General features: G+C 43.9%; 1 protein-coding gene across 7 annotated transcripts in view; it reads right to left on the reverse strand.

Moving 5' to 3' along the window:
- The window catches only part of ARHGAP17 (Rho GTPase activating protein 17), a 100,083-nt gene that overhangs the window by 20,709 nt on the left and 51,671 nt on the right, over positions 1-27,703 (reverse strand). For all 7 annotated transcript variants that reach the window (XR_003032573.2, XR_003032574.2, XM_024985188.2 and 4 more), the window contains 13 exons: positions 26,019-26,092; positions 24,773-24,884; positions 24,455-24,531; positions 20,785-20,896; positions 17,220-17,288; positions 16,979-17,060; positions 12,199-12,326; positions 11,311-11,422; positions 10,682-10,763; positions 8,089-8,169; positions 5,956-6,069; positions 3,445-3,536; positions 1,060-1,219 (listed from right to left, as the gene is read on the reverse strand). Coding sequence is in view for 5 of the 7 variants with exons in the window: in XM_024985188.2 (XP_024840956.1) it covers positions 1,060-1,219; positions 3,445-3,536; positions 5,956-6,069; positions 8,089-8,169; positions 10,682-10,763; positions 11,311-11,422; positions 12,199-12,326; positions 16,979-17,060; positions 17,220-17,288; positions 20,785-20,896; positions 24,455-24,531; positions 24,773-24,884; positions 26,019-26,092 (1,295 nt within the window). In the remaining 2 variants the exon portion in view is untranslated. The remainder of the gene's footprint in view (positions 1-1,059; positions 1,220-3,444; positions 3,537-5,955; positions 6,070-8,088; positions 8,170-10,681; positions 10,764-11,310; positions 11,423-12,198; positions 12,327-16,978; positions 17,061-17,219; positions 17,289-20,784; positions 20,897-24,454; positions 24,532-24,772; positions 24,885-26,018; positions 26,093-27,703) is intronic.

Here is a 27,703-nt window from a genome sequence, read left to right on the forward strand (position 1 = left end):
GGGAGAATCCATCCAGGAAGATGGCTGGGAACTCTTTAGCATGTGCTAAGTAGACCCTAACACTGCAGTCTGTAACTTCAGATACACAAAGGCTAATTCTGTGAAGGACAGTTTGTCATCAGGGAGCTCTTCTGCGTGTGTGAATGTGGGTTCAGAGGAGTGAAGCTTCTGCACATCATAAATGTGGCCTCCAGAGTGACGGAACAGAAGAGTAAAGCCTTTTCCTTTGCTATGGGTTTTAAAAACAAAGAAACAACAAAAAGGCAAAACAAAAAAACAGACCTCACTTTAAGAGCGGGCAGTTAGAATAAGAGCTTGTTGTTTAGTTTTCATGTAAAACTATTTCCAGTAAGATTATTGCATGTACATGAGAAAAGCACGCGACTCCTAACTCAGCGTTACTGGTAAACACAGTAGCATTTCAGCATACATGTTGGACAGATTGGCATCTGAAGGCAAAAACCACAAATAGTCTTAATAACGTTTGAAAATCCCACAGATCACCCAAGGAGCCTAGTATAGAGACTAGTACTGCCTCTTACTAAGTCCGACGCAGTTTTTTTTCTTCCAGAACTGGCAAAAACTGAGGCTCCTATGGTTGGCATCCAGTGAGGAACCAAGTTATACCAAAAACGTGTGTCTTTAGACACCAGCTCACACAGATCACCATGAGAGGTGGGTTGTTCTCATATTCACTCCTGGACAGACATCCTCAATATTTAACTCTTTTTTTTCTTTTTCTCCAATCAAGTACATTTAGTAACATTTAGTAACATGTGTGTGATGCTACTGTGTAGGGCTCATCACAGACCACCAAGCAAAGCTTGGATGCGCCAGGTACGAGTGTTAACTGGTGGCTACACACCTCCTGTCGGGACGGATTAATGTTTGCAACGAACTAGAGCTGAGTTCCTGAAACTGTCTGGACTCTGACAGGCCTGGGTGCTCACTGAGTCGCTCCCGAGGGACAGGTCCCCTGAGGCAGGACCAGGGACCATGGGTCGCTGCCTCTCCCTGTGCCAGCTCCCACCACCGTGAAGATCATAGCTCTGAACGCACCTCTCCTTCTTCACCAGGTCCCCCTCCATCACCGCCATGCTGGCAGGCCGCTTCCTCTCCAGGGTCCCCGAGTCGACAGGGTCGTTTCCAGTGTGGGATGAGTGATTGGAATTTGGGGTGGTGAGAGGTACGAATGCTTCTGACACGTTGAATTCCACCTCTGCCGGAAGAAAAAGAAGTGTGTACGTGAGACACAGCGCACAGGGGCCAAGAGAGCTGGAGGACACCCCACTGGGACAGGAGACTCCTCTCGTCCACGAGCCCTCACTATTTCACAAGGGGAAGCCCCAGGCACCTCATCTTCTTAAGGACAGTTTCCCAAACCAAGGTAGGGGGGTAAGGTAAGAAAACTAGAGCTAAGGGAGGGGTATGATTCAGCATCCAAGTTACACAACTCCCCCACTTTCTCTTTTCTTAAAAAAAAAAAAAGAAAACATGGAATATGGAAGAGGATACTGAGCATGGATGACTACTTATTGGAAGCAGAAAAAACTAAGATATTTACAGCTTGATATTAAATAGATAAAAAGGGCGGTATCAACTTCATACTGTCTATAGCAGGTTCTGAAGACTCGTTTTCTCAAAAGAAATCTTGGCTCTCAAAAGCGTGATCAGGGAGCCTGGGGTGCTGCAGTCCGCGGGGTTGCAAAGAGTCGGACACGACTGAGCGATTCAACTTATTGAAAAGCATGATGCTAAATGAAAGAAGCCAGATACAAAAGACTACACTCCATACTCTTATTTATATAAAAATGTTTAAAAGACAGACTGTAGACACGGAAAGCAGATGAGTGATGGCCACCGGCTGAATGATAGGCATGACTGAAAAGGGTCATGAAAGAACTCTCTGGGATGATGGAAACACTCTATATAAATCGTTGTGGCAGGTACACACTGGATGTATTTGTTAAAAATCATTACACTGTACAGTCAGTTGTTAATTTATGCAAATTGCACCTCAATGAACACTGACCCCCTCCAAAAAAAAAAAGGAAACCCTGGGCAGAATGCCAATTATCACCTATCCATCACACATTCACTATGCATCCTTACATGAGTGGGGTGTGATTCTGGATGGTGGGAACTCAGGGGAAGAGACAGATGAGAAGAAAGATGACTATGAGGAAAAAAGACAGAGGAGAAGAGCTGTGCTTGACCAGGCTTCAAGGAGCTTACACTCCAGAGGATGACAGCCGGGCTGCTCTGGGCAAAGCTGGGGCGGAAGGGCCAGACTCCCAACCAGTACCCGAAAGGGGGCCCTGCACCCCTGAGGATCCCTGCATGTCAGTGTCACCTCTTCTACAGAGCCATCCCTGGCCCTTTGTGCCTGACACCTGAGTCTGTCAAATCCTCCCTCCACCTTCCTTCAAAGGTGTCATGTGTTAGAGTTTCTCTGACGATCAGGTCTCCTTTTCCAAGGAAGACAGCACATCTCACCAGCAAACATGCACCTAGCGAGTACTCAGCACACACTGGCTGAATGGATGACTCCATGTGCCGTGAAACAAAGTGAAATACCCAACAGTGAGGCTACTACTGTGTGAAAACAGGAATGCCAAGGGTCTAAAAAGAAGCATGAAAAAGTAAAGGCAATGTGATGGGATTACTTATGCATTTGCTTCCTTAAAAAGATTGTTTATACATAGAATTCTCATATAGCTCAGCAATGCCACTCCTGGATATGTACCCAAAATAACTCAAATCTGGGAATTAAACAGATACTCCTATACCGATGTTTAGAGCGGCCAATTACCAATAGTCAAAAAGGTGCAAACAGCCTAAACGCCCACCAATCGGCTAACAGATAAACAAAATGCTGTTTATACATACAAGGAATATTATTCAGATTTTTAAAACGGAATGAAATTCTGACACATGCTACAACATGGATGAATGACCCTTGAAATTGTTATGCTAAATGAAACAGGCCAGACACACAGGCTTAAACATTCTATGATTCTACTTATAGGACATGCATAGAACAGGCAAATTCACAGAGACAGAAAGTTCAGTTGCTCAGTTGTGTCCAACTCTTTGTGACCCCAGGGACTGTAGCACGCCAGGCTTCCCTGTCCATCACCAACTCCCAGAGACAGAAAGCAGGACAGTATTAACAGTTACAGAGACTGAGGGGCAGAGATAATGTACACTTATCGTTCAGTGGGCAGGGTTTCAGTTTGGAATGATGAAGAAGCTTTGGAAATAGATGATGGTGGTGGCACAACACTGGGAATGCAGTTAACCCTCTGAATTGTACACTTAAAACGGTAATTTCATATTATGTGTATTTTACCGCAATGAAAACTTCAAAGATAAACAACAAAGAAAGACTGTTTATACTACTGTTGTGTATCAGTGTGTCGATGAAATTGGAGCGGCAGTCACCTTCGGGGAAGAACCAGTTGGCGTGCTGGATGATGGGTTCGATGACCGCAACCACGTGGACGGATGTGGCAGCTGCCATCTCGGCGAGCGTTCTGCAAAGGAAGTAGACAAAGTTAAACCACCTCCCCAGGTCAGCTTCTAATTTCTGCAGGTTGAGTCAGGGCAATTCAATTATATTGAAAGGATAAAACATTTAAGTACAAAGGCAAAAATGAGATCCATCAGGCTCTGGCCAAGGAGTGTGGCAGTGATCACCCAGGAAGAAAAATTACCCTAACTTGGCCGTCACTCCTTAGTCTGTGCTAACAAGTATGACGTAAGTCAGTCCCCAATGATGTCTCAGAATGCTGGTTTTCAGTTGTTTGGGGACAGGCCTGCATTTTCCCACTCCATACTCTTGCCTGTGGGAGTCACACTGTCTAAGACCCCGGATCACATATACAATGGTGATCATGGCTATGATGCAGCCAAGCGTATGCGGTGTTTCGGGGTGTCTCTTATCACACAGAAGACCTGGGCTCTGCGTTTACACATGTTAACTAAGGTTGTCACATACAGATGTGGACTGGTCCCAAGGTGTGTGTTCAGAAGTTGACAGTGTCTGAATGCCAGGGCTCACAAGAAAGAAAATAAAGAAGAATTGTTGTCCCTGCAGTTAAGGAGCTCACATCCAGTCCAGAGTCAGAACACAGGATGGCAGACGGGCTGCAAGGGCCTGACATTTACTGGGCACCAACCATGCTCAGAGCCTCAGATTCTTCACTGCACTTAATTTTTACAGCATCATGACTGTTCTGAGGTTTTTCATATAAAGGAGGACACAGATCTCTGACAGACTGGATCCCACATCCGACTGTCCCAAACCTACTTCCTCCCTCCTTTTATCACTAGAACCTGTCTTTCCACTGGGAAGAATACTTTTGCTCTGATTTCCAACCATGTGAAAGTTCTAGCTCCTTTCAAATTCCAGATTAGTTGGAATCTGAATCCAAATTCTGCTTGAAAATCACCCTCCCCTCTGGTTCATGCTTCCCTTCCACCCACCTGGATTCTGATTCTCCTGCCTTAGAACCTCAGCACGGGGGAGGAACGATTCACTGGTATTCTTGGCCAATCTTTCTTTTTGAGGAGATATTGTTTACCTATTGATTTCAAGACCTTTTTATGTATCTGGATATTTTTAGAGGAACTCCCTTCCCATTTGCGAATTGCTATTTATTTAAGGAGCTTTTTGACTTATCTGTTTCCTAAACTGCTTTTATGCTTATAAAATCCTCTTACATTATATGCTCAAAGCTAATAAATATTTACCTGACGCATTTATGTTTATTTACTTATTTTTTTTTAACTTGCTATGTTTATAACATCACTCTTTATAATTACCTCTTTGGTCTACCTTGGAATTTATTTGCTGTAGGATACGATTCACTATGTAGTTAGCCTTTATATTCACTTATCTTTTGCTTTATAACGTTGGATCTTTGTAAATAATTTTATAAATACTTTCCAAAACAAGAGTGGGCATAACACAAGGAAATGGATGAATTAAAGATAGAAAAAATTTGATTCAGAAAGTCCTTATATTTTTTGAATGGTAACTTGAACCATTCATGATTTTACAAAGCTGAAGAGAAGTGAGGGGAGGCAGGGAAGAGTGGTAAAAGCTAAGGACAGATCCTGTGGGCCCCACCACTTCCCTGCTGTGCAATAAGCAAATTATTTGTCCTGTCTAAGCCTCAGCATCCTCATCTGTAAAAATGAGGACAGATCACTGATTTCAAAAGGTTATGTGGCAGATGTCAACATGAGTGGTTTCCTGGACGCTTCCTAGTTGACCTCTTAGATACCTCTCCTCCAGTCAATCTACAGTTCTCAGAGCCAACAAATAATCTTTCTAAATCCAATTTGCTCAAGTGATTCTTCTGCTGAGAAATCTTGATGCCCTCTTCCCAGCATGACCCATAAAATAAGTTGCTAACATCTCAGCAAGATGCATGAGGCCCTTCATAAAGTGGCTCCACAAATTTCACCCACAGCCTCATGACCCCTGTGCTCAAGCTATATGAGACCACATGATGCACCCCACCCCTCATCCCCAAACACAGAGACCAGGGCCTTTTTATGCCCTCTGTGCCACGGCTCATTCAGGTCCTACCCATGGAAAACCGCTCATCCATCATCAGTCAAGTGCCGTCTCCTCCTGAATGACTCAGCCCAAGCTGTGTTCCTCCTTCATAACGTCTATGATGCACAGATGTGTGTGTGGAGCTTATCACTGCACGATCACCGTTCACCTGCCTGGCTGCCCAGGACTGGGGTCCTTGGAGGACAGGGACAAAGTCTCTTACACCTTTGTGTGACCAGCGTGTGGGACAGGACCCAGCGCATAGTAAGGTCTGAGAAAGTCGGCTATCAGGGAAATATCGACTTCAGAAGTGAATTTCATGTCTACCCTTCGCATCAGGTGGAAAGCAGAACTTAGATAATAGGATACAGGGAACGGTTACTCACCCTTCATTTTTGGCCCATAACAAGTTAGGGCCTAACACGATTGCAATGTTGCTGGGGGTCATTTTATTAATGTCGCTGGTCTGAGCAAGCTTCGCAAGGAACTTGATTAAATACCTACGGAACAAAAGAGAGAAGAAAAGCATCTACTCTGAAATACTTGGAGGAGCAGTACCTTCCTGCCCATGGGGTGCTCAACCCCAGATCCCACAGATGCTAACTGCAGGGTGTGACTTAACCCAAAGCTGCCTTGGGTTAAGTGTGTTTTCTTTTTTTTTTGTTATTGAAGTAACCTTTATTGTCCCATTCTTTGTGACCCCATGGACTAGCCCGCCAAGCTCCTCTGTCCATGGAATTCTCTAGGCAAGAATACTGGAGTGGGTTGCCATTTCATTCTCCATAAGTACATGTTCTTTGTTCCAGGGAATAGATAGTTCAGAGCTTGGAATGGGAAAACAGCTCAAATGCAAACCTCAATGATTCAATCTCTATGTGCTATATATTTCTAATCTGTTTTTCCTTTATGACCTGAAATAAAGGACCTCTCTACCCTGAAATAGATTACAATTTGATTAACAGTGGGGTCAATATATTCTTAATGTGAACATAATTTCTTTTTTACAAACATGATTTTAAAAATACAAGTATAGGTTTATTGCTTAAAAGAAACTGTATATGAGAATGCTTTAGGCCCTAATTATGAAAATGTCCAATTTATCATATACTCTCAGGTACAAAAATAGCACTATAAAAGCAAAAAATTAAGCACAAACCCAACTATTTACCAAGAGGGGGCTGATTAAATAAATCATAGCATATCCATACAGTAGAGTACTATGTAGCCATAAAAATGTATTACACACTGATATGGACAGACCTCCAGGACGTGCATTATAGCAAAGAAGGCAAGGAGAAGAATGATGTACCTAATATACAGTGCCATTTGGTTTAAAAAAAAAAAGTGAAAGGTGTGACAGAAACGTTTGTAGATATGTATGTAGACATATATATATGTATATATATTTGATTCTACATCTATCAACTCTTGCTGAGAGGATATACAAGAAACTGAAAACACGAGTTGTTTCTCAGGAGAGGAAGTAGGTGGCTGAGAGACAAGAAGAGGAAAGAGATTTTTTCCATTGTACATCTTTGAATTTTGAACCATGGAAATGTCCTCCCTAGTCAAAAAACAATTAGTAAAAATTATAATGAGTAAGTTAAACAAAATAAAAGCTCAGATCCCAAACTACCAAGCACTGTAATTTAGTTTCCACCATAAGACACTGAAGAAAGAGTACCTGCAATTACAAGCTGGGTGTGTTAAACAAATCAAATAAGGGATTATAAATTTAACACATTCATAAGGCATGGTTGATAGCTAAGATATTAAAATATTTAGATTTCAAAATATTAGCTAAATATTAGAATATTTAGCTTTAGCTTAGTAACAGGATCTAAGACTGAAATTAAAGGTCAGGTGACATACCAGAACTTTCACCAGTAAAGTATCTGTCATTTCAGATCATATCTTCTTACAAAGTTTTCTTTGGTTTTAAACAACTTTATTACCTCAGGCTACCTTTTTTACCCTCTCTCTGTGCTTCTTCAAAGTTACATTTTAAGTCAAAGAGAAAACTGAAGTTAAATACTAGAAATTTATTCCATGGCAAATTTTCCTACAAACACAGCCATCCCACAAACTAATACATAATCTCCATTTCTTGAAGTTTTATTGAGCAGGATGATTTGTACACTGCTTAAATTATGTAGCATATGTGAAACACATTACAGAAAGGACAACTATTGTTGAATTTTTGCCTTTTAGATATTGGACAATTTGGACTCCAAATCCAACATACTGTCGATCAAACTTTTCATAAGAATTTTTCCCCAACAGCTGCAGTGATGAGATGGTCAGGAGACGTACCTGTCGATGGCAGACATGATGCCCGTGCTCCAGACACATCACAGTAATATATATCAAGCCCCACTCCCAGCAACCCCGAGTTACCCTCCAGAGCATTTTTTTGATTGTGCCAAACATGCTTGAATCCAGTGGCCTCTCCGCTGCGGATTAAACCTTTCTTCATTGCAGCTCGGTGGCTTAATTTGCAGAATGCCAATCATACATACCTAAAGTTAACAAAATTTTGTGGTGGCAACTTCTGACATGTTCTCCATAAATCCTGAAGTTTTTTGTCTTGATCCTGTACGCTGAGAAAAAAAATTATTTATAACCGTTTATTAACACTCATTTTAGGAATACCTGTGTTCATTTGCTATATTAGCAGCGATGCCCCCACTGACAGAGAAAGCACAGTTGGAAAACAGCACAGCAATTTCTAGTGGTTCAGATTCGGCACTTTTCACTGCCGTGGCCCAGGTTCAATCCCTAGTCAGGGACCTGAGATTCCGCAAGCTGTGTGGCACAGCCAAGATTAAAAAAAGAATTAAAGGGGCTTCCCTGGTGGTCAAGTGGTTAAGACTCTGAGCTTCCAATGCATGGGGCAGCGGTGGGGGTGTGCAAGATCGATTCTTGGTTGGGGAACTAGGATCCAACATGCTAGGTGGTGTAGCCAAAAAATAAAAAATTAAATTAAAAAAATTTTTAATTAGAAAGCACAGATTTTGGAAAGAAACGAATATGGAGTCAAATACTAACTAACATATGCTGAGCAGTTAGTCAACCTCATTAAGACTCAATTTCCTAAAGTGCCAAACTGGGGATAAGAATGTTAATTCTGCTAAGTGACTGTGAGCTTTCAGAGACAGAACAATGAGAAACCACCTAGATCAACGTTTGGCACACAGGAGGCATTCTGAAAATTCTATCTAGACAATGTGTATATTCCTGTACAGCGTCCGGGGCTCAGGTCTGTTGTCCCAAGGGTGGCCCAGCAGCAGATAAGCGGGCCAAGCTCCTAGCACCCCAATCCCCAGGGCTCTCCCTGTGCTCAGTACTGCCCAAAGGCTCCGGGCCAAGAAGCCCTTTCTGTTTTGAAGCAATTACAGGAATTCTCCTGCTGCAGAGTTTCAATGTGTGAGCTTTCACAGACCCAAAAAGGGTTAGATCAGAGCCCGCAGGGCAAGAATCAACTCTGCCCACCAGCAAGAGAGGGCGTTAGAAGTTGCTCACGCAACACACCTTCGGACTTAAAACCTCCTCGACAGCTGAACCAGCCTGGAGAGCTGTGGGTAGGGGTTAAACACAATGACAACTCTAGAGGCCAGTGAATGTGTCACTGGGAGGGGATGACATTTCTCAAGTATAGAATCAACACACCAGTAGACAGATTCCCTCTTTTACCGCTTATTTCCTCACAGGGACAAATCTGGGAATCTCAGAACAGAGAGAAAAGTCAAGGCCTAGGAAGAGGGAAGGAGCCCACCCAGTACGAGACTCCAGAACCCCTGACCTGACACTGCTCGGTGGGTTCCCCCAGCCCCACACATGTGCGTACCCAGAGCAGGCAGTGCCCCGTGCTGCTTCCAAGGACACAACTGGCCTAAGAGGTCACTCTTACTTTAAAATCCTGACTGTCTGCCAGGGAGAAAGCCTTGTGCCACAGCTGCACAGAAAAGCTCACGGACTTCCCTGGTGGTCCAGTGGTTAATAACTTGCCTTCCAGTGCAGGGGATATGGATTCGATCCCTGGTCAGGGCACTAAGACCCCACATGCTGCAACTAAGACCTGATACAACCAAAAATAACTAAATATTTAAAGAAAAAAAAAGTCAACACCATAAAAAAAAAAAAAAAAGCCCAAATGCCTGGTTCAACTGATGATGAATGACTCATCAGAACACATGGCTTATTTCTAATCACTGCTCGTTTGATGGGAACAGGTGAGTATTTGAAGATGCAGGGAGGGGAGAGGAGGGGAGGGGAGGTATATTCCCCTCCCCTTATAGGTGAGGAATTAGGCATTCTGAGAGGAGGCGAGTCAATTGGGAGGGACACGTTGACCAGGAGGCGGCCAGGAAGAAGCCTCTAGAACTTTTGCAATGAGTTCTGCCTTGCCTAAAACCAACTACTCCTGGACAGATAGAAGCCGGGGTTGGAGGGGAAGAGATAAACAGCAGGGACTCAGGCTCCGGGGCAGAGTTCTGGGTGTGGATTCCAAGCTCTGTCAGTTAAGTGACACCAGTCTTTCGTAAGCCTCCGTTTCCTCATCTGAACAGTGAGGATAACAGCCATTTCTGCCTTTCATGTTATTAATTATCGGCTGCAGGAATTCACGGGCATAAAGATTAGTACAGTACTTAGCCTGCAGTAAATGCTCAGTAAGCATCAACTGTTGTTACTGATTACGTCAACATTATATTATTGCACAGCTGAGTTCCCACACAGCTCAAAATACCTTATTTTAATGTTGTTTTGTGGTCCCCAAGAGTAAGGTGATTTACAAACAAGACAGAGTATTACATTGTTTTCTTTAACTTTTAAAATTCGGTGTTCTTTACATACACACTACCATATGTAAAATAGACAGCCAGTGGGAATTTGCTGTATGACTCAGGGAGTTCAAACCGGTGCTCTGTGGCAACCTAGAGGGGTGGGATGGGGTGGGAGGTGGGAGGGAGGGTCAAGAGGGAGGGGACATGTATACCTATAGCTGATTCCTGTTGATGTATGGCAGAAGCCAACACAATATTATACAGCATTATCCTTCAGTTAAAAGTAAATCAATTAAGAAAAAAACAACTTGGTGTTCTTTACACTTACCTCGCAACCTGTGTCCATTCTTCATACAGATTAAAAGTCATCAAAGGTTCAGGCAGCTCCCGTAAATAGGACTTCAAAGCACCTGAAATTAGTAACACCCTCTTTGAGTGTGACAAGGGGCAAGGCTGGGACTCTTAGGATATATTATTTTGCAAATTCAAATGACCTCAATTATAACCACTCACAATACATAGAACAAATTATGAACTGGCAGGAGTGGTTAGAGAATGAAATATTCACAAGACGATTTCTGTCCCATGTAAAATATATTGAGAGATCAATAGAAAGTAAAATTAGCTTCAAAGTCAAATTAATAGGCATCATTTCTCTGCGCAGATGGAGATTTGGGGGTAAAAGAAAGGAAGAGAATACAAGCATGCCTCCAAACATTTGGATTATAAGCTTCTTTCACCTTTACTTAATAATCAGGAAAATAAAACAAAACCCCCAAAACAGGAACAGAAAAGATACGTATGTGTAAGTACGCACACTTTTGAGTTTTGTCATTTCAGTTTTGTCACTTAAATCTATTAAGGAGACCATTTCAGTTTCATCTGTTACTTAAACTTAATGTTGAACGTTCAGCTGATGCTATGTCACCTCGAGGCGTCTTCTTCCACGGAGCTCACCTGCTACGGCGTGGGGGTCAGAGTAGAACTCATCCAGGTGAGAAGTAGAACAGTCTAGAGCAGCTTTCAGTTTCTTTAACTTGGAGGCCCCAGCCCCAATTCGGAAAAGGCCCTAAAGACAACGCAAAGCCATTAGTATCACCTCCTGTATATACAGCACCTGGAACTCTGCTCGAGGTTATGCGGCAGCCTGGAGGAGACAGGAGTTTGGGGGAGAATGGATACACGTATCTGTACAGCTGAGTCCCCTCACTGTTCACCTGAGACTACCACAATGTTGTTCATCAGCTATTTGCTTTTGTTGTCCAGTTGCTAAGTTGTGTCCAGCTCTTTGCGACCCCATGGACTCTAGCCTGCTAGGCTTCTCTGTCCATGGACTTTCCCAGGCAAGGACACAGGGGTGGGTTGTCATCCCCTCCTCCAGGGGATCTTCCTGACCAAGGGATGGAACACTACGCCTCCTGCATTGGCAGGTGGGTTTTGTTTTTTAACCACTAGCGCCACCTGGGGTAAGGATTTCATAAAATAAAAGTATGTAAATACCACCCTCCCCCACCTCACAGAGTACTACACAAATGTAAGCATCTTGCTATTGGAAACCAAAGCTCACATAAGCTCTGGTTCAGTAGTACATCATGAAATTCACTTCCACAAATCATGACCACAGTATAAAATGAAATAATCAAATGGGGCCAAAAGAAAAAAAAAAAAAAAGGCAGAGTGTACTGCAGGTAGGCAAGGTAAATATTGCTCTGTGAAAGCTCTCTTTCATTCCATGTCTACAGAAGGTAACATGGACAGGGTTTCAGTGTGAAATGTGGTCACAGTGAACGCGGTTCAAGAGTCACTGGTCCGGGGAGACCGGCCTGGGACGGCGGGACCCCTCACCTCCTCCTTCATGCCCGTCTCCAGCAGGAGCATCACGCAGGCCTCGATGGGCAGTGCGATCTCGCGGCCGCTCCGCTTCAGGTGTTCTTCCAAAGGCGTCCCAAAGGCGGGCTTCTCCGCCCACTTATCTAGAGCAGCAAACTGTCCAGTGAGACACTCGACCACCTCGTGGGCGTCACCAAGTTATTTCCTCCCCCAGACTACCAGGAGGGATTTTTCTTTTTTTCTTTAGCAGCCTGTAGCTGAGGCTTTGGGAAAGGGGGAAACGTGTCCTCTTTGCTCGTGTCCTTTCCTGTTTACATATGTGCCAGGCTGGGAAGGTGGCCTGTGGAGCAGAGCCCAACACGCCATGGTGCCCGACGTAAGATGCCCAGCGGAAGCTGCAATGGGGCATCTGGCCCAACATGCACCCGAGATGGGTGGGCTGCCTTGGGCCAAAACCAATGGCCTGTCTGAGCACAGAGGTTCCACTGAGAAGAAACTGACCTAGCCGTGCAGGGCAGCACTGGTTTTCTATCCGGAGGACAAGAAATTGACTCCTTCCATTGAAAAAGGAAGTAATTTCTTAAAGATGTAAACACCAGCCAAGTATTACTAAACAGGACTGGAGAGGGCCACCATAAACTCCTACCCCCAGACCTGCAGCACCTCTTGGTGCCAGACCCCCAGACTGCCCAGGATTCTGAGTGGAGAGAACACAGCCCCCACAAGGCAGCTTAGGCTGGAGGCTGTGCCGACAGCAGCAAAGCAACGCTGTGTATTATTTTCCGGTCATATGCGCTGCTTCATTCCACGAGAGAGGTGAGGCGGCTTAGCAGAAAGACAAACGAGAGAGCGGGCACACAGAAACAGGCATTTACGACGGGGATGCCCAAGGGAGACTAGGAACTGGTGGTGGGACCCGGGCTGCCTGGGGGCCCGTGGAGACCCAGTACTGATGGAGATGCATGCAGAAGCCAAAGAGAGCAAGTCGGCTGGTGGGAGGGACTCCACCGGGACACGTGGTTCAGGAAGGGTTCCTCTCGGCATGTGGACACGTGTCCTTCAGCCACTTTGCTATTCGAATCTTGAATGCCAGATGGGCAGTGTTACCCCAGCATGGCTCTGACACTGCTCCACATGTGATGGCAGGAGGGGCCCACTGCAAGAAAGAAAGGGAAATCCCACGAACCCGGAGACCTGGGCACTCCTGGGAAGTCAGAGGTCAAAGGCTGCTTTTCTTTGGTGGAAAGAGCAAGTAGGGTACAAGAAATCGACTCCTTCAGTTGAAAAAGGAAATAATTTCTTAAATATGTAAACACAAGCCTAGCATTATCATACAGGACTGGAAAGGGCCAACATAAATTCCTACCCTAGGACCTTAAAGGACAGGGTGAGGGGGCGGAGGGCAGTGGCCACTCTCAGAACTGTCAGGAGGCCCCTCGCCCCTGCTGAGGGCCCCAGCCCTGGTCCATGGAACTCTGAACACAACCCGCACCCAGGGGCCTGGCCCTTCTCAGAAGACAGAGCTCTGGGACAGTCCACTCAAAGGCCAGATCTTACCTCAAACACTTCATCCCTTTATTTAAAGCAATGATTCTCAACACAGGCAGAAGAGGGCCAGCTGACCTTCCCCTGAGGGGGTGGGGGACACATCAGAATCACCCAGGGACTTCTGAAAATGATTCCTGCCATCACCTCCCTGTGCCTGACCCTGCGATGCTGAGGGGCCGGCACACTCCAGACCCTGGCCGGAACTTTCAGGTCAACACTGGACAGGGTGTCTCACCCCCACGTTGGTATAACGTTGGCAGAGGATGGGTGTGAGAGCCCTTGGCTTAGAGACCACTCTGGAGGCAGACTTTACCACCAGGGCTGCCCCCACAACAACAGACCCCTCAAGTGACAGATCTGCAGTGCTGGGTCAGAGTTCACCCCCCAGCCCCACTCCCCAGGACGAGAGCAATCAGAATGTGAAGAGAGCACAAGACACACATGTAAACAGACAACAGAAATTAACAAGATGAGACGTGTTTGCTAAGTCACTGCAGAAAATGGTATAGACGAGGGTCGCAAACATGACTGTGCAGGGGCACCGTAGGAGCTCCATCCAGTGGGGAGCATGTGTGTGGTCTGTCCCAAGGCAGCAGCCACTCCTGGGAGCTGGACCCGTGTCACTGTGCGGGAAAGCACGTCCAGCATCACCAGACGCTCTGAACTTCCAAGACAAGCCAGAGATTAGGACTGTTAGGGTTTTTAAGTGATGGCAATTAGTTTAAAAAAAATTTTTTTTTAAATGAGAAACGGCTGTTTGCGACTTCTGGTGTAGACCATAAACGCTAGAGCGATTTGGGAGACGCAAGTGTTCACTGTTGGCTTCAGTTGTCAGAGAAGGCTTCTCAAGGAAGGGAGCTTGGTGAAAGTCTTAGAAGATGGATAGGAATTAAGTAGACCAGGAGGACTTGGGCTGAGAAGAGAGCAGGGATCTTGAGTCTGGGAACGGACACTTTCGTCCACACCCTTGCTCTAGGTGATGGGGTTGTGAGTGGGAATGGAGAGGAGGCATCAGAAAGGAAGGAAAAGAGGGCTCTGAGGTTTGAAACCTGGATTGTCTGAAGGAAAGGAGGTCCTAAGGAGCCCAGGTGGAGGAAAGGTCAGCTGGTGTGGGAGAGCATCAGTTTGCTGCTTGAGATATGCTGAGTTTAAGACAACAGCCAGTCATCGCCTGAAACTGAGGCTGTGTGGATGAAGATGCGGGTGAGAGTGGAGGCCTGGAAAGAAAAGCTGGGGAAGACGGGAGGCAGAAGAACACAGGAGCAAGAACTGGATCGCAGAAAAGGCTCAATTTCTGATGTGGAGAAAACACAGCCCCAACAGTGGTGGAAAACACAAAATGAGTGGGGGAACCGGCAAAGAAGAGCCCATTCAAGCCACGTCGCATGCCAGAATCTGACGATCCAGAATCACTGACCCAATGGGGCTTGCAGTGCCTTTTGTCTTCCAGTTTTGGTTTTAATCGTAAAGTGATTGGAAGTGGAAATCAGACCACAAAGCACACGGGTGGGAAGGTGGTTAGAAAATTGAGGTGGTCAATAGAAACGAGTCATTTGAAGAGCCTCCCAGAAAAACCAAGGAGAATGTGATGAAAGGAGCCTCCATGCTGAGGACAAGCAGGTACTGAACAAAGGTCAGACGACCAGAGTGGAAGACCAGGGCGCTGGGTGGGAGGTTGAGCTTTTTGCCTACCATAAGGACACTCTGAGTCTTTCTAGAAATAGAGAAGAAGGAAGAGGAAGACAGAACTAAGATAAAAGGCAGACTGGAGGCAGAGGTGGAAGGGGCTGAACTGCAAGGCTTGGGCGAAGGCAGCAGCCTCAGAAAGAGAGAAAGAATCTCATTTCTTTCGACGGCTGCTCCCGCCACATGCCGGCTTGTCCCTCCTAAAACGCCTGCCTGCCCCTGCCCATTCCCCATGACTTTCTGACATGCTTCTCCAGGGAAAAGAGCCTTGGGTAAAAATAGAACAGGAGCTTTTCAAAAGCGGGGAGTGGAGCTGCTAAAGAAATTTATTTTTTGTGTCCTTTAGCCAACCCTTCCAGACTAGGCTTCAAAGGCTAAGATGGTGAAGTTTACTATTTTGTCCTGTGTAGGGCACTGAGCATAGGAGGTATCCCATAACTACAGGCTCTTGGCGCTCTGACCTTGGCCAGCAAGAGCTGGCCCCTTGCAAGGCTGAGTGTTCGCCGGCTGCTTCATTCCTCTGCACTGTGACTCAACCCCATTACCCAAGAGTTAGGAGATGGGATCAGATGGGAGATGGGCTAGAGAGTCAGGCAAGACACAGAATTTTCTAATTCTGAAATCTAACAACTCTCAGGCACAAAGACTATCTGTTGGGATTGCCTACTATTAATATTTAGGAGAGAGGAGTGGTATTCTTGAGGGGCCAGTGTGTGAGCACAGCCACACCCACGCACACATGTGTATGTTTCACAATCATGGAGTTGTCACACTCAGCGCCTGGCTTAATCCTCTTTCAGCTCAAGACCAAGGCTTCTGTCGGGGGCATTTAAGTTCCAAATGTCAGGACCATACCTTAAGGCAAAGCATGTAACATGTCTAAAGGGGACAGCAGTGTCTGATCATCTACTGATCTCTGCTGGGAGATGCTCTGATAGCAAATCAGAGAGGATTAGAATCAAAACTAAGCATCAAGGGAAAGTTTGGACTGCTCGTAACTCAAGGGTAGGATCAGCAATGTGCCTGAACACGGTGGGCAAAGTGAGTGCTGATGAGAACAAGATCTGAAGGAGATGGTCACGTTCTCATGACCTGATCACACTGATTACATGCCTAATGCTGCGGTATCAGGTACTGGCTTCTAAAATTTCTTTTGGGAAGCCCCCAACTTTTTTCCTAGAGTGTATGCTCCTGGAATCCCAGAGCCAGAATAACGCCCTATGGAACAAGTAACTGATTTGGGAGAAGGTAATTAGAGACTAGAAGGTTTTGAGCCTATTTAGAAGACAGAAGAACAGGCGCTCCCCCAAAGGGTGCAGCTTTCTCTTCAACTGAAGGTTTCAGAAGAACTGCGAATGCTCCGTTAGTATGTTAATTTGGGCTTGGAAGAAAGTAGAGAATGCAGCAAGGGAAGATGAAAGTGTGCTGGGGAACAGTGTCCGCCGAGGCAGAGCAGCTTTGTCCAGAGGAAACGCATGCAAAGGAGCTGGGTGAAGAAGAACAGAGGCAGAAGTGGCAGAGGCGAGAAGGAGGCATCAGGCCAGCACGCAGGTTACGTTACCTTGATGGGCTCGCAACTCGGGAAGGGCCTTTTCTAAGACTGCTAATGCTTTTCTATGGTAATCTGCTTGAGCTTCTAATAACTGAGAACAGACCCACATTCAAAAACAAAAGTAACGTTAGCATTGGATGGACATACACACAATGGCTGAGCAAAACCAAAAATGACATCTTTTGCAAAAAAAGCTAAAATGACTCAACTTTTACAGTGCTTTCATGTCTCGCCAGGGCAAAGTGCTTACCGTAATAAAGAATTTGCCGTACTCCCCTTCTTTGGCCATAAAGTTGTACATGTCCGCTGCAAGTTGATCCTGGGTAAGTGGAAGAGGAGATGTGTCATTGAAGAAAAGAGAAGTGAAAGCAAATAGCATCTGAGAATTGATATCCATGAACTCCAAGAGCAAAACGTGATGAAACAGCCACAGACTAAATGTCCATCAACTGATTGGTATACTCATACATAGGGATGATGAAAAGAATAAGCAAGCTTATTATGGCCTGATCTTATTAGGTATGGCCTGATAATAAACCTCTAAGGTTTATTATCAAAATGCCTTGTTAAGATATGAAACAGAACATTACTTCTGGGATAGTATGTTACTACCAGTGTAAAAGAGGGAGAGGAAAGATTTTTACCACCATGTTTGTATAAAAATACCTCTAGGAAAAAAAGCAAGAGGGTTTGCTTAATAACAGGGGTTACCTGTTGGGAGCAGTGGGAACTAGGAGGAGAAGGACAAGGGTGGAAGGAAGACTTTATATTGTTTTATACTTTTGATATTTGAATTAATGTACAACAGACTGGTTCAAAATTGGGAAAGGAATTCGTCAAGGCTGTATATTGTCAACCTGTTTATTTAATTTATATGCAGAGTACGTAATGTGGAATGTTGAGATGGATGACTCACAAGCTGGAATCAAGATTGCTGGGAGAAATATCAATAACCTCAGAGAAATATCAATAATAATGCAGATGATACCACCTTAATGGCAGAAAGTGAAGAGAAACTAAAGAGTTGCTTGATGAGGGTGAAAGAGAATGAAAAAGCTGGCCTAAAACTCAACATTTAAAAAACTAAGATCATGGCATCTGATCCCATCATTTCATGGCAAACAGATGGGGGAAAAGTGGAAACAGTGACAGATTTTATTTTCTTGGGCTCTAAAATCACTGCAGATGGTGACTACAACCATGAAATTAAAAGAATTCATGGAATTCTTGAAAGAAAAGCTATGATAAACCCAGACAGCATATTAAAAAGCAGAGACATTACTTTGCCAACAAAGGTCTGCATAGTCAAAGCTGTGGTTTTTCCATTAGTCATGTACAGATGTAAGACCTGGGCCATAAAGAAGGCGAGAACCAAAGAATCGATACTTTTGAACTATGGAGCTGGACAAGACTCTTGAGAGTCCCTTGGACAGCAAGGAGATCCAATCAGTCAATACTAAAGGAAATCAACCCTGAATAATATTGGAAGAACTGATGCTGAAGCTGAAGTTCCAATACTTTGGCCACCTGATGTGAAGAGCCAACTCACTGGAAGAGAAGACAGGAGAAGGGGGTGACAGAAGATGAGATGGTTGGATGGCATCACCGACTCAATGGATATGAGTTTGAGGGAAACTCTGGGAGACAGTGAAGGACAGGGAAGCCTGGTGTGCTGCAGTCCATGGGGTCGCAAAGAGTTGGACACAACTTAGTGACTGAACAACAACTAAATGAATTACTTACATAAAAATTAAATAATTTGTTTAAAACTGATAAGTTGGGCAATTGGATATACCCATATTTCAAAATTTCATATACATATGTATAGAATTTCATATATATTCTTTTTTTTAGTGTACTACTTTCTGTTTTGGATAGGGTTCTAGATCTGGGAGAGTAAAACATTTCCCTGAGAGTTCTCAAATACAGATCTACTTTCATGAGGCTTTGGAGTTTGAGTTGATTATACGTATGGTCTAGAAATCCTTAAGATGAGAAAGTTTAGTTTAAAATTGCCCTGGACTGGCAATACTCTCTGGGAGACTGACTCCTAATTCCAAGAAGGCCCACAGATAAAGTTCCTCTTAAAATAAGCTCATGATACAAAACTGCAGAACAGTCCACCATAAAGGAGAAACAGTCTACCATAAAGGAAACTCTCCCAGAAAATTTAAGAAAACAAAATGAACAAAGACTTAAGCATACATAAATGACTGAAAACATTAAAAAAGAATAATGCAATATCAAAAAGGGCAGGCTTGAAGAATTAGAACTTTAAAATGAAAAATATAGTCAGTGGAACTCAAAACTCGATGTTAATTAAACATCAGATCATACACAGTGAAAGAGAGAATCAGTGAACCAGAACTTAGATCTTAGGAAACTACCTTATGGTAGGTAGCTTCATAGTAGGTAAGATAGTTTCCTAACTATCTTAGGGAACTAGAAGTTAACATAAAGAGAGGAGGAGAAAATATTTTCATATGTTTTCACCATTTGACTTTCCCACAAGCCATGGTGTGGAAGTTCAGAGAAGAGACATCAGCCCATAATGCACCAGTTCAGACACCCAAAATGAAAGTGAAAGTGAAGTTGTGTCTGACTCTTTGGACTGTAGACCCGTGGACTGTAGCCCACTAAGCTCCTCTGTCCATGGGATTCTCCAGGCAAGAATACTGGAGTGGGTTGCCATTTCCTTCTCCAAACTGCTAGTCAAATTTATATCCAATAAGGAGCCAGCAGCTGAGAGCTAGATTAGACCAGATATGAATGACAATGGCAAAGCTACAACTCTCTGAACAAGAAAAAGCCAATGTGAGACTTTTACCAGAAGCATTTGTGTGGTTACCATCTTTTTAAATGCAAAGGCTATGGCATGACTTCAGTATTAATTCTTACCCACTGTACTATTTTCAACAAGTCGTTTTGCTGCAAATTGTCCAAAGTTTCCTATCTTGAAAAGTGAATTATAGCGTAACCTGAATAAACCAAACTATCCAGTCCTAATGCCAGTTTTGGAAAATGGTGAATAATAAGAGGAGGAAAAGTTTCAGGCCATGATTCTAAGAGTCACCAAAGACTTGTTTCTTTACCACCTCAAATAACATTTGGAATAAACATCTATTTTCGTAGATAAATGCATAGAGAATAAGATCACTTAACCACCTAGCCTGGAATTTAATTTATGAGATACAAATTTTATATTTCTCCCCAAGTGAGAAACCAATTGTCCTAGCAACATCTTAAAACTAATCCTTCCCTTTCTTATGGACATATTATGACCCCATTACTATATATCCAACCCTTAAACATAATAGCATTCATTCTAGAAAATCTATACGATTCTGTTGTTGTGCTTGCTCTGCATTATTTTAATGTCTATAACTTTTATGATATGTTTTTCTATAGTTTTCTCCCTTTATCTCCCCCCATTCTTTATTTTATTTCTTTTTAGTTGGAGGACAATTGCTTTACAATGTTGTATTAGTTTCTGCCATACATCAACATGAATCAGCCATAGGTATACCTATTAAAATCTTTGTTTTAAATAAGCTTAGACATTTTAATCAAGTTTTGTAAAAAAAAAATCCTACTTGAATTTTTAAAATAATGTTTTATTCTGATTATAAAGCAATGTAGAGCCTTGGAAAACAAAGAAGGAAGAAGAAAATAGAAACCACCTTGAACATCATTCAGGGAATTCTAATAGGAATTATAGAAGACATTAAATAATTTGCAATATTTGACCTTTCATCCATCACTTGCAAAAACCAAAAGACTGATTTAAGTACACATTCATTAGGGAATTTTCCTACCTTGCACTGTTCTACTTTATTTCCAGCTTCATCCATCTCTTCCTTTAGGGTATCTATTTTTGATGGAAGCCCCTGAAAGTTGGTTCCTGAAGATTTGTGAGCCTGGTTCCACCTGCAGAAGCACAGGGGTAGGTATTATCTGAGAATCCACTCTATATACGCAATCTTATGGAGTCAAGGATCTAACAGAGACAGATTCCTTTCCCAAAACTGATTCTACCTGGGACAGGTGTCAGTACCTAGGATGCCAGCTTCTCTGGAGTTTATCCTCTAAGAAAGGAAAGTGAAAGTGACACAGCCTTCCCGCCGGGACCGGACTCTCATAGTGCTGGGAGGAGCTGTCTGCTCTGAGCGGAACTGACACGTCTTGTCTCACGCAAGCCCCACTGCTGGAGATCAGTCCATGGAACTTCTTCCTCTAGAGTTCAATCTTGGGATCGTTGCCATGAAACACCCCCTTGTGCTCTTTGATCTAGAATGTTCCCTGTGCCACTGGGGGTCAGCTGCTGCTCTTCAGGACCCCTTATAACACTGCCAACAACTGTCCTGACCTGTGACTACTTTTAGCAAGTGAAAGCCAGAACTTCAGTCATGGAACTAGTAATCGATAGCAGTGAAAGCACTTTAAGAATTAAAATCACTTGTAAGGATTAATATTCCAAAGACAACAGCTACAGCAAATCTGAAACATAATGTGGAATGTTTACATTCCTTTCACAGAAAGTCAAAAGGACTCCCTTCCCCCAAATTATACAGCAATAGTCATGGCAGGGGGGCGGTGCATAGGGAATAACACTCTAAAACAACTTCTCTTTGGTTTTCAAGTGTGTTTTGACTTCTTTTTAAATATGGACATACCTGCTATTGTGGAAAGTTCTAGCACTTCAAATTTAAACATGGATGTTATATGGATGCAGATGAGAACCCATGTTAGCAACTTATCAAGCTTCCCAGATGACTGCATTGCCCTCAAAAGGCTCTGCTCCACTCTTTCATGCTCCTGATATGCTGCACTCCTCCACAACAAGGCTTCAGTAAATCTGCTGAAGCAAAGCTGGCAATGGAAAAAGCACTGACTTTGAAGTCTGATGGGCTCAAGTCTAAAGGTCAGCTCTGCCTTCATGAGCTGTGTGACCTTGGGCAATGGTCTAACCTCTCTGTGCCTCAGGTTGTCTCATCTGCAAAACTAAGAAAACAAATACCGTTTGCACGGCAGAACTGTCCTAAGCAACGAAGGAGAGAACAAACATATATGTATATGCGTGTGCACGTGATGGAGTCCCACTTGATATTAGCTGCTACCATTTTCCTCCAGGGGAAAACGACAGGAATAAGTAAAAGTAACAAGGAAATATTCATCTATTTCAGTTTCTCTGATCATTACATGAACAGAGCCATGAACGCAGGATGAAGAATCAGTGTTGAAATCTCCTATGGGATATGTGTGTTGCAGATGTAAATTCCGGGCAGGTAGGCATCTACAATATTGCTCAACCAACTCCAGCAAGAAGGACTCATAGCTTTGTTTAATTAACCATAAAAACATTCTTCCTTTTCTTCAGCAAAAATCTACCACTGGGCAGCCTGCACTGCCCGATCCTGGTTCTGGCCACAAGATTCTAATCCCACATACACAGATGGCAAGATGATGATGGACTTTGCATTCAGAATCCTAGCCCTGCTGTTCACTGTGTCTCAGGGCCAAAGCGAGTCACAGACACGCCATGTGCAGGTGCCTCCTGTCTCCGCAATACAAGTCTCCTCTCAAAGTAGGAGATATCACAGAACCTCCTAACCCCCGTCCCCCGACAACCCTCACTGAAGGGTCTCTGCATTTAGCAGCAGCAGCAGAGTCTGATTCACAGTAAAGACCTACTTCATGTCTGTTGAAAACATGAACAGGCAAACTGATAGGGATTGGTGGGAGAATCGAAGAACTGACGTACCACATATGTGTATCTGGCACACGGCAAGCACCCGGGTAGGTGGTGGCAATTACCATTTTCACCACATGTTAATTCCTAGATGTCTCTTTTATCATCTCAACATTTATTATATCAGGATGTGTCTTACCAATTGATTTGTACATTTAATACAGTGGTGTTTCTATTTCATTTCCCTCTTGAAATCAGGTATTAAATCAGTCGTGCATCTGACACTCAATGACATCTTAGAAACAAGGAAACGCAGCCCTGTTACAGACTTTCTCAATCTGCGATAAAAGCATCTGACACATAGAAAGTCAGTAAATGGTGGCTGTGTCTCCATTTATTTGCCAAACAGAAATAACCACATCTATTTCACAAGAGCACAATGACGACTATTAACAAAGCAGGGCTCAGCAAAGCCACCTGTTTTGCAAATAAAGTTTTATTCAAACACAGCCTTGCTCATGCATTTATACAATGCCCAGGGCTACTTTTATGCTACAACAGCAGAGCTGAGTAGCCGGAACAGGGAGCATCCGGGCGGCAAAGCTGAAAACATTTATCTGGCCTTTTACAGAAAAAGCTTGTCAATCCCTGTATAAGGTATGAGAAATGATCGGGCCTATGGGGGCCATCTCCCTTATCCCCATGCTTCTCATATGAATCATCGATACAAATGCCCTTACGGAAGGAGCTGAGGCTGGAGCCCGGAGCGCTAACAGACAGGTCACTTGACATCAGCCCTCTGGGATGGTTACTTGGTTTTACTTAGTTCCTCCCTGTTGAGCACAGCATTTCTTTCTTTCTATTTTTGAGTTAATAATATTGTATTTTGAATTATTTTCCCAGCTTTTCTGAATGTATCGCATGATGTTTTCTCTGATACAGTAAAACATTTGAGTATACAATAGATTACAAGGTCTGCAGTGATGAATTAAAGATAAAAGTGCTTTTTAATCTATTTGCAGACGCAGCTTCAGATATAGTTCTTCCTGTTTCTGGTTGTTGGCAGAACATAAGCAGTTTCTTACATGTTTTTAAAATTTACAGTCAGGCTCTTTCCCTTCATCTGGAAGGAAACTGAGTTCCCCTTTCCACAGTCCTTTCATCTTGTGGAAAAGAGACCACAGGAAAGTGCAGATGAGAAGAAGGTCAGAGGGGAAGAGAGGTTCGATAAAATGTTACAACTAAAAAATGAAACTAACTATGCTCTGAGAAGGAAGGACGATTTACTCCCTTCCTTGAGTCCTGTCTGTTCTCCACAAGCACGTGAAACGTGAAGGAACGCCTGTTCTAGGATGGAGTGGAGCACAGAATCCCTTGACTATGAAAAATAATCAAAACCACACGAGTGTATCTTGACACAGTGGGACCCTTCGCGGTTGCTAAGATCACAGATCTATTTATTCCTACACTCCACTACTCCAAGAGCAACGCTCTTAGTTTTTCTTAGAACTATCTCTTCTTCCCTGAATACACTTAGGTTTTTTTTTTTTTTTTTTCCTGTCTCCTTTCACTGTTGGTTGATTAACAGCAGGGTGTTCTAACACCGTCCCGCTGGGAGAATGAGGCCGGAAAGCAGGTGTCAGTGGGCTGTGACTTGGTCTGTGAGTCAGGTGTGTGAGTCTGCAGTGACTTTCGCTTTGTCCACCCAGCGGTCTTTGTCTGTATTGAGGAGGGGGGTGGTTGCTGGGGATGTCATGGAAGACAGCATTGTGGGTTATTTTTCCGCTTTATCTTACCTGGCTCTGACCGAGTCCCAGTCTAACACCAGTTTGGCGAGCTGCTTCCTCTGCTTCTGGATGTTGGGAATCTCAACCTGCAAAGAACACACCAATACACCACGTGGGACGAGCTCCAGGGTTTTCAGTTTAACATTTGAAAGTGTAGTCTTTATTTACAAATTTTTTTCTCTTTAGGCAAAGGATTTTGTACCCTCTGCTTACTACCCTTACTTCCAAAAAGAAGCGTAAATGTCAAAAGCACTGATTGTTAAAATTTCAGATACAAGTGAACCTTCCCCGTCCAGCCCCCACCGAAGCCCCCACTGAAGCCCCCACCTCTGCGATGCCGTACAGAGGGTCCACAATCTCCTTCTCGACAAAGACTTCGTGCTGAGAGAGTTCCAGAGCCAGCTGATTCTCAGCATCTCCACACGTCTCCAGCATCTTCCTTTAAAAAACAATATACCCCGACAACACACGTACATCCATTAAATCTGGCCCCCAAAACCCACACTAAGCCAGTTCCACACTCCCCACGATGGGAACACCTTAGGGCGCTACACAATAGAGCCTTAAAAATGTTATAAATTTATTAGGGTGTGAGTCCACAGGCTTGTTCTTTAAAATGAACAAGACTATCTTAGGTACACTGTGTGTGTGCATGGGTGGGATGTGTGTAAACAGTGAGGTGACAACTCACTGAAAGGTTAGGTCCTTGGATCAGGGGACGACCAAGAATTCTCAATATCTCTGAAAATCGTTTAAAACATACATCAAGTTCATTATTCTATTCTGTTTTTTTTTGTCTGCTAGAAAATAATAATAAAGTTCATTATACTGTATCTGTTTTCTGTCTTCACGGCCTAGGCAGTGCCCTTCAAAGAACGACAGAGAACTACAGGGCGCAGAACATGGCAGACCCTGGAAATGGGCTGAAAAGTCCAAAGGTCATACCCAGCTGGGAAAGGAGGGCCCGTGTTACAGCAGGAGAGAGAGCTGACAGGATCCAAGAACACTAGCCTCGTAAAGAAGCAGGTGGAAGGAAAGGTCAGCCTTCTCTTTTACAATGAAAACAGCTTTACTATTAGATTTTAAAACTATATAATACATGATCACTGTAAAAAAAAAAAAAAAAAGAGCCACATAATTCAGCAAAGGCCCTATTTTGAGAAGACCTCCACTGCCATTACGGTGATCATCTTTAAAGAAGTGACTCTTAAGGATTGGAAGAGACTGGACAGGGCCTTGGAAGAGACTGGTCAGGGCCTTCCAATAAGTCTGAGTCAACACCTGAACCAGGGAAGGGACTGAGCTCTTTATACCCAGGCTCAGCAGAATAAACACTGACCTATCAATTACTTCATCATCGGCCCTCTGTAGCGTCAATCCCTGCTTCTATTAAAAGAAAGATTCTCTAGCATCCCAGGGGCCTCCCCTGGCGCCTGAGCCATTCCCCTGGCAGATGGGCCATGCCACCATGCTCACGGTCCCTCTGGTCACACAGGAGGCCGCCCCCCCAGCCACCCACTTCCACCAACCCACAGGGCGCTCGGCTCTCTTTCTGAGAGCAGTCAGTTCTTACCCCAGGAGAGAGTCTTCTAGCTGAGTTGATGCTTCCAGCATATTCTGAGCGAGAGCTGTCAGAGGGAGTTTTTTCTGGAAGGCAGAAGACAATGGGGTTTTGTTTTTTTCATTAGAGTTGACACCCGTTCTTAATTACCTGCGTCAGATCATCAGTCATTGGTTTCTCCTCCAGGTCCACTGCACAGGTAAGAGATACTTGTTTAGGTTTAGATCCTGGTCTCAAAGGTATCAATAGTCTGACTTAACCTCTGTGTTCGTTTCCTCATGCCTGGAAATTCGGGCTAACAGTACACGGGTCCTAGGGCTGTCTGTTGACTAAAGGAGATATATCAAGGTCAAGCAACCCCCCACATGGTAAGTACTTAGAAGATGTAAGCTGCTATTATTACTGTTGTTGTTGTCATTACTATAATTACTGATTAATCAAGAGCATACTATGTCCCATGCACTAGGGACATGGGACATAAGACACAGATCATGCCCTCTGATTATCATGGCAAATAAATGCCATGAACTGCTCAAATTTCAAAAACTGCTAGAATACTCATTCTTAAACTGGCTCTTACATTGGCTGTAATCATAAAGATTTTGCTTCAGTTAAAAATTTGAAAATACCAAGCTAAATATCCAAAAGAGATTTTTAAGGTTTTTAAGCATAAAACCATTCCTGTTCCTATCAGAGATTGGTTTTTCAGCTGGAAATGACCATAAGGGTCATCTGATTAATGTTCGCATAGTGTGGCTGGGAAATGGGAAGCCCAGGGCGCTTATGTGGCCTGACCAGGCACCCCGGTGAGGGCACGGAGCCAGACCTTAGTGCTGACGGCCGGAGCCCCGGTTCAGAGTCTGTCCACACCTGGCTGGTGGTTTATCTCAGAATATGGGCAGAAGATGCCAGGACAGCTGCATGCAGGTTGGTCATAACACCATAACCTGCTAACAAAAAATGCTTTCAATGCTGCAGTACCCCATGTCATTTTGCCTTCCAAGTAGGAACAGCACTCATGTTTAAAACCCAGGGTTCACCTTGCCGTGGCATAGCTCTGCCTCGACCTCACGCACGGCACCTGCCTTTCCTGCTTTCAAACGGGTCCACTCGATACACTTATAGAATTTCTCTGGAAGGCTATACAAGAAGCTCCTACTACTGGTGGTCCTGGAAAGGGGGACTGGGGGCCCCAGAACAGAGCTGGGAGAGACATCATGTTACGTTCACTTATTATGGATTTTGACCATGTAAATGGACATCTCATTCAAAATGGCATATTTAAATTTAAAAATAAATAACAATGGGGACTTCCCTGGCTGTCCAGTGCACTTCCATGCAGGGGTCATGGGTTCGATCCCTGGTCAGGGAACTAAGTTCCCACATGGGGCATGGTGCAGCAAAAATAAAACAAAATAACATAAAAAATAAATAAAAATAAATAACAAATATATTTATCCATCTCCCTTCCCTGTCAGGTTATTTTCAGATAAACAAACAACAGGCTTTATCTGCCCCACAGGAGACGCTTCTGGCTTCCACCTTTCTAGACTAGGAAGCTATAAGAAAACGGGCAGTACACTTGGATCACAACAGAGGATACTTTATACCTTTTGGTGATGCTGCCTTTCTAAGGGAACTTAATGTATGCTCAATGCAATAAGGAAGAGAAATACACTTTGTGCAACTCTAGATGG

This window comes from Bos taurus, chromosome 25, assembly GCF_002263795.3.
Source record: "Bos taurus isolate L1 Dominette 01449 registration number 42190680 breed Hereford chromosome 25, ARS-UCD2.0, whole genome shotgun sequence".
Classification (NCBI taxonomy): domain Eukaryota; kingdom Metazoa; phylum Chordata; class Mammalia; order Artiodactyla; family Bovidae; genus Bos; species Bos taurus.